The 6,092-nt window shown below is 36.4% G+C and overlaps 2 protein-coding genes across 2 annotated transcripts; one reads left to right on the top strand and one right to left on the bottom strand.

The window, feature by feature from the left end:
- Positions 1 to 761: 761 nt before the first annotated feature.
- Positions 762 to 1,707, top strand: LOC106296322 (54S ribosomal protein L51, mitochondrial-like). The gene is made up of 3 exons (XM_013732426.1): positions 762 to 899; positions 1,083 to 1,189; positions 1,277 to 1,707. Exons 1-3 carry the CDS (start codon positions 820 to 822, stop codon positions 1,447 to 1,449), a joined length of 360 nt encoding a protein of 119 aa, XP_013587880.1. The 5' UTR covers positions 762 to 819; the 3' UTR covers positions 1,450 to 1,707.
- On the bottom strand, positions 1,554 to 5,626 carry LOC106296321 (C2 and GRAM domain-containing protein At1g03370-like). The gene is made up of 18 exons (XM_013732425.1): positions 5,341 to 5,626; positions 5,175 to 5,225; positions 4,984 to 5,081; positions 4,782 to 4,857; positions 4,429 to 4,557; positions 4,282 to 4,328; positions 4,064 to 4,184; positions 3,808 to 3,924; positions 3,695 to 3,724; positions 3,512 to 3,611; positions 3,168 to 3,274; positions 2,948 to 3,094; positions 2,765 to 2,869; positions 2,515 to 2,661; positions 2,349 to 2,402; positions 2,183 to 2,246; positions 2,015 to 2,076; positions 1,554 to 1,919 (listed from the first exon to the last, which is right to left on the bottom strand). The coding sequence occupies exons 1-18, from the start codon at positions 5,527 to 5,529 to the stop codon at positions 1,785 to 1,787; spliced, it is 1,779 nt and encodes a 592-aa protein (XP_013587879.1). The 5' UTR covers positions 5,530 to 5,626; the 3' UTR covers positions 1,554 to 1,784.
- Between the last annotated feature and the right edge of the window lie 466 nt (positions 5,627 to 6,092).

Below are 6,092 nucleotides of genomic sequence, written 5' to 3' on the forward strand. Positions count from 1 at the left end.
AAATCAAAACATCAAACAAAACCCAACGCAACGGGCTCATATCTTGTTACTAATAAGGTTCGATCCAAAAGAGCTTTTTTTTCTATTTGGTTTACTAAATCTATACTATTAAAAGGGAACGTTTCCTAAAAAAATCTAATTAAAAAAAGTTGTTACACTTTTTCATTTTTAGTCCAGTTTATTATATACAATCAAATATTATAACCAACCCCTACTATATAACAACCAAATAATATTTTCTAACATTTATAAATATATGTAACCTCTCCTTTAATTTCAATTTTTTTTGTGACCCACTTATCTTATCTGCATATAAAAATGCTTAATGGTTACCAAACGTACTTACCTATAGTATCTACAACTTATAACATCTACCATCAATGATATATCAATATCAACACTATTAAAAGCAAATTATAGCAGACATTGTGGACAACGTAGAAGGTTTTGTATTATGTTCTTAGATTATTGTTGGGATTGCAATATTAAATTAGAAAAAATGTGCCAGGTAAATCTTAAATCTCATCAGCTTAACAATAACTCTTATAAAATGTTTTTTTTTTTTAAATTAAAGAACTTTTTGACTCTAGGACTAGCCATTAGTAACAACAACAAAAAAACCTCAAATACAAAAGTCAAAATTATGAGATGTTTATTTAAGCCTAATACAAGCCCATTAGGACGTATAATAGTATAAGCCCATCTTCATTTAGTCAGAAAAGTCACGTGCACCTATCAGGTGATTTTTTTTTTGGCTTTATCAAATCCAATAACACTTGGAGACGGAAGAGTAGGGTTTGTGTAAACGAGAGATTTGAGATGGCGCTTAGAGGAGTATGGCAGCTCCAAAAGCTCGTAGTGAGCTACTGTAATTGGGGAGGTAGCAGTAGAGGCATAAGGTACCACCACCTATTCTTTATCATCTATCTATCTATACGAATCTGGAGTTTGGACAACATCTCATGTTTATAAGTTTGAGTCTACTGTTCTCTCTTTGATGTATCCAATGTAATGAAATCGTTACCATTTCATAGTTAGGAACTAGTACTGAACATGTTCCTTGTTGTTAAATTAATATACAGAGCCTTTATGGAATCAGAGTTGCCTGCGCTTATAGAGAAAAACCCGCAGCTCGAAGTGGCAACCGAGCTTTCAAGGGGGCAACATCCTTACCTCAAGGGCATATACAGTATGTAATCTCTAACCTTTTCTTGCTTGTTGTAATGTACAGGTAATGTAAGGTTTCAGCGATTTTATATACGGCTTTGTTGTATAGGGAATAGAAATGAGAGGGTGGTGTGTGTGAAGAACATGGATCCTGAACAAGTGCTTTTGAATGCAACGAGGCTTAGGAACTCACTTGGAAGGAAAGTGGTGAAGCTGAGGACTAGACATGTGACCAAGCACCCCAGTGTTCAAGGCACTTGGACAACCGCTGTCAAGTTCTGACAACTTTGGATGTTGCAAGTATTCATCCTTGTTATCTTACATTTGCAGTCCTGAGTTGTTTCTACTTCTATTTGGACAAAGATTCAGCTTCAGTTGTTTGAGTCTTAATAAGATTTCAGGAGGGTTTATGGTAAATTTCATAGTTATAGTAGTTCTCGGTATTTTAGCATCTTACCAATACAGAGAGGACTCAAACTTTTCATTTTTTTTTTGTTATTTGTCACTAGTACAAGAAATCAGACAAGCCCCCTTGTAATACGACAACATATACATGTAAAAAAAACTTAGTAGACTGGAGGATGGAGACTGTGAGAAGCTGTTTTGATTTTAGTAAATTAGGAGCTTATGTCTTCTGGTATTGAAGGTAACGAAGCAGAGTTGTTGTCTATATCCCCCCGGCTGGTTGAGGATGAGTGTGACTTGAGATACGACGATGCCACTTCTAGCATCACTTCCACTTCTTTCTTGTACTGTGTTACAAAGTATCAAAAACCAAATGCATCATAATAGGCCTATTACAGCGGAATCTTAAGCTTAGTCGATCGGAATAAGGACATAAACTAACCTCATCAATTGCTCCTGCTTTAATCTTCGATTGCATCAAGCACCATTTCTTGAAATGTACACCTATACATGAATACAAGAGATCATCTCATACATTGTGTCATTGCAAGTTTTACTCTGACTAGTGAACACACTTTGGAATAAGTGGAAACCTTGAAAGGATACTTACCAACTCTTATATCAATTACAGAGGAAGTCTCCTCTTTTGCTTCCAATCGCCATCGGCAATGGACCTGATACAGACATGATTAAGAAGCATGCCAAGCTGAAATGAATGATGGGTTGCAAAGAGAATGATGAACTCAGAACCAGATTTTACTCATAGATTAATGTACCTCAAAGTAAGAACCAAAAGGAACATCATGTGGCTGTTGCACAGTTTCAAAAACCTGGAAGACAGGAAGATATAAGTATTATCAGATCGATATCATTTTTTTTTCGTTTGTAGAATCTGAACAACATTATCAATTACTACCCTTCCAAGGGAAAGTTCATTCTTACCAGCATTTTCTTATCTGGTGACAGAACAACATGCTGCCATTCCGTCACAGCAGTGTCTGGTGGACACATAGGACTATTACAAATGGATCTGAACTTAATCTCTCTAACTTGACCATCATATTCTTCAGCAGTATGCCAAGGCTCTATCTGAAAGATCACAAAGTTACATATATGTTTAACCTAAAGAGCACAGCTATTAGAAGGCCTGTGTATGAAGGCTAATGTTCTAGATAGTAATGTCAAAACTTACATTAAGATTCTTATCCTTCCGTGCAGATCTGTACTCATTAGTATAAGTGGAATCATCAGCCAACAAAAGGTTCAGGAATTGCTCAGGTGTACTTGGGAAAACATCCTGCATACAAGAGTATGATGTCATAAACTTCCAGAAAACAACTATAGATAGCATTAACAAGGAGAAACAAATGCTTACATTATAAATGCCGACAAGGACTTCTTCCTTGACAAATGTCTGAAACTTTACAGGTACAGCTGCAGTATCTTCGGGAGCTTTCACTTGTACTTTACCACCTCCTCTCACAGAGCTACTGTGAGCACGCAAAGCAGATTCTGCTCTCTCCTATAGAGTAAAAAGCCAACAAAAAGGTGAAACATGTTAAGTTTTCAGGTAGCCAGCCAAATAGGAGAGAGACCTTCTTTTCAGCTTCTAACATTGCGTGATAATTATTAACTGCACGCTGCAATGCTTTTTGTGTGTGGTTCCTGTTCCAAAACGATGCAAATTTATACCTCACTCTACCTGAAATAAAGAAGGTATTCCATAGAGACATAAACATGACAAAGCACCATTACAGATAAAATTTCCAAAAACTAAACTTTGGTCGGTCCTACAGGTAAAAAAGGCTATGCCAGAAACCAAATGTGAAAATATTCTGAACTAACATTAAAAAAAAAATGTTTGCTGAAGATGTAGAAAGACATGAAGGTTGATTTTATCACAAAACTGAAAATCCAGTAATAAAAATAAATCTCTAACCATCAGGAGTCCCAAGAGGGGGAACACCATGTCCACCAGCGCCCATCCGTAGTATGATTGTTATAGCTGGGTTTATCAATGCATGTTGACTTCTACGAATCTATAATAAACATTTACGCATCACTAGCCCAGTTATCCGTTTAAATCAATAGAAATTCTGAGTGGTCAAGAAAATAATACTACCTCATCTATATCTCCCAGAGGTATAACTACCTGCAAAATGAGAAGGAGAGGAAGTTTTAACAATTGATTCATAGAATTTAGAATGTAGTTATTAAACTAACAGAAGCACTAACCTTCATTTGCTTAGAGAAAACATTGGAGTGAAAACATATGTGCCACGCAGAAACATAGATTCGGCCATGATACAAGAATGACCTCTCCAGAGCACATGAATAGGTGTGCTCAACTACCTAAGTAAAATTGCAGGGAACATAGTCAGAGTACTGAACATATAACAGGAAACCCATCTTCATGCACATGATTTCCTAACCCTCATATGAGAGCCTACAATAGATACCACAGTTAGTAACTTGGTTGTGACTAGCTTACCTCATCAGGGAGGAGATCAAATATCGTCTGCAGAGGCCCTGGCTTTTGATGTACAATTGTTGGACCTTGCTGATCCAATGAGACCCTTCTTCTACCAGCTCCAGCATATCCAGTTATAGCCCTACCAATGAAAATCCATTTTGTAAACACAACACAACCTCTTCTAAATTTGTTATGCTCTACTTTCTAAACATGATAAACCATTTACTCGGAATTACCTAGAAGCATTCACTGGTAGTTTGATCGCATTAATGTTAAGGCAAACCTGGCAAACAAATTTGGATTAGCCTCTAAAGAAACAAGAAGGCTTGACTTAAGAGCCTTCACTGGGAAAACATGCAAACAGAAACTAGGAATATACATACCTGTCCGGATGGGCTATCTAATGAGTGCCACACTGGACCCGTCTGGCCTTCACGTTCGACGCTAATAGTAACTGAGCCAAGGACAGTACTTTTCCAAATTATATCCCAGTCATGAATTGTTACATTGATCTGACATAACAAAACATATGGTACATGTTAGAAAATGCATTTGGTAAACATAAAAAAGGTGATCAGAATGTTTTGCATCCGAAATTATCAATCAAAATAAGTGATTTTCAGTATTCTTTACCAATTCATATGACAATCAACCTTGTGCCTAGGGTACTTCACATGAGAAATCTAAACAATCCAACTAAGTCCTAAAGCATCTTAAAGTTGTGAAAGATGATAACCTTAACAGGAAGCTCATCTGTAGGAAAGTTGAACTCTTCACCCCACATTGGATTCCTGGAGCCAGGGACCATAGAACTGTAACAAGCAAAGAGATATATTAGACAGACCAAAGTGTAAGCTTTCACTAATATACGTTCTTTTGTTCTTAACAAAGTTATAAAATCTAAAAAAAATTGAAAAAGAAAAGGCCTTTTTCATTACCTAAATCGTTTTTCTGATCCACAATTGACAATAGCATAAGGATCTGATGTTCCATTTAAATTTGCACCAATGAGATTCTTAGCAGCCAGCAATTCCACCTGGCAAACAAAATGAAATGTTAATATCCGACATTAATCTTTAAACTCTTCAGACACGCAGATGAAACATAAGAGCCAGTTTAAGACACTAACCTTGATTATGTATGGAGCATTTGTCTGAGTGTCTCCTCTCAACTGTCCTATCTACACACAAAAAAAATAAATTGCACAAACTGCAAGTCATAAACTTGTTTATCACCCACAAGATTTCTCAAGCTATTACTACTAAAGAAACGTTTCAGTTTAGGAAATCAAAAACCTTGTCTTTGGCAAAGATGGCGTCACCACCGGAATCTCGATCAAATCCAACACCGCCGTTAGCTTCGTCATCTCCGTCGACTTTGTAAGCGAACAGCCAATAAGAAACGATCAAGAAAGCGGAAGCGGCCACCGCAACCTCAATCTCCCACGTAGAAGGTACCAGGAACTCCACCCCCAACGGAACCATCTCGATTTTGATAGAGTAAGTTGATAAAAATACGAAATTTCTCCGGCGATCAACGAGGTCTAGGGATTCATTTTTCCGACAAGTGGAATCAACAGAGAAGAAATGACTTTTGGAGAAGAAAGAAACTCTGAAATTTAGGAGTTAAGGAGACTGAGTTTACAGGAATGCCCTTGTAACTGTAGACAGTTACGGTTCGAAGACCAGGGGAATAGAGGGTTAGTTTTGGAATTTGTGTTGACAGCAGTAACCGTAGAACACCGAGTGAAGACTTTTAAACTGAAAAAATGAAAAACGTGTACATTTTCTTCCTTCATTTTTAGTCTCTCTTTTGAAAATATTCTTCTTTGTAAAAAACCCACAAAATTATTATTATTAAATTACATTTGGAAAGTTCTCACTATAGATTATATGATTTACATGAAAATAAACCCATCATTCGAGATGAAATCATATCAAAATAATATATAGCCTAATCAAGTTCAGCAAACCTAATTAGTGATGTTAAGTTTGGTTTAACAAAGGATTTAAACCCTCTAAATATTTTGAATCGAACAAAAAACTTT

This window comes from Brassica oleracea, chromosome C6 (assembly GCF_000695525.1).
Source record: "Brassica oleracea var. oleracea cultivar TO1000 chromosome C6, BOL, whole genome shotgun sequence".
Classification (NCBI taxonomy): domain Eukaryota; kingdom Viridiplantae; phylum Streptophyta; class Magnoliopsida; order Brassicales; family Brassicaceae; genus Brassica; species Brassica oleracea.

Coding starts and splice junctions, on each gene's coding strand:
- LOC106296322 (XM_013732426.1), top strand. CDS start 820: ATGGCGCTTAGAGGAGTATGGCAGCTCCAAAAGCTCGTAGTGAGCTAC. Junction 900..1,082: donor GGTAGCAGTAGAGGCATAAG/GTACCACCACCT, acceptor ATTAATATACAG/AGCCTTTATGGAATCAGAGT. Junction 1,190..1,276: donor TTACCTCAAGGGCATATACA/GTATGTAATCTC, acceptor TTTGTTGTATAG/GGAATAGAAATGAGAGGGTG.
- LOC106296321 (XM_013732425.1), bottom strand. CDS start 5,529: ATGGTTCCGTTGGGGGTGGAGTTCCTGGTACCTTCTACGTGGGAGATT. Junction 4,185..4,281: donor CTACCAGTGAATGCTTCTAG/GTAATTCCGAGT, acceptor TTTCATTGGTAG/GGCTATAACTGGATATGCTG. Junction 3,925..4,063: donor TTGATCTCCTCCCTGATGAG/GTAAGCTAGTCA, acceptor AATTTTACTTAG/GTAGTTGAGCACACCTATTC.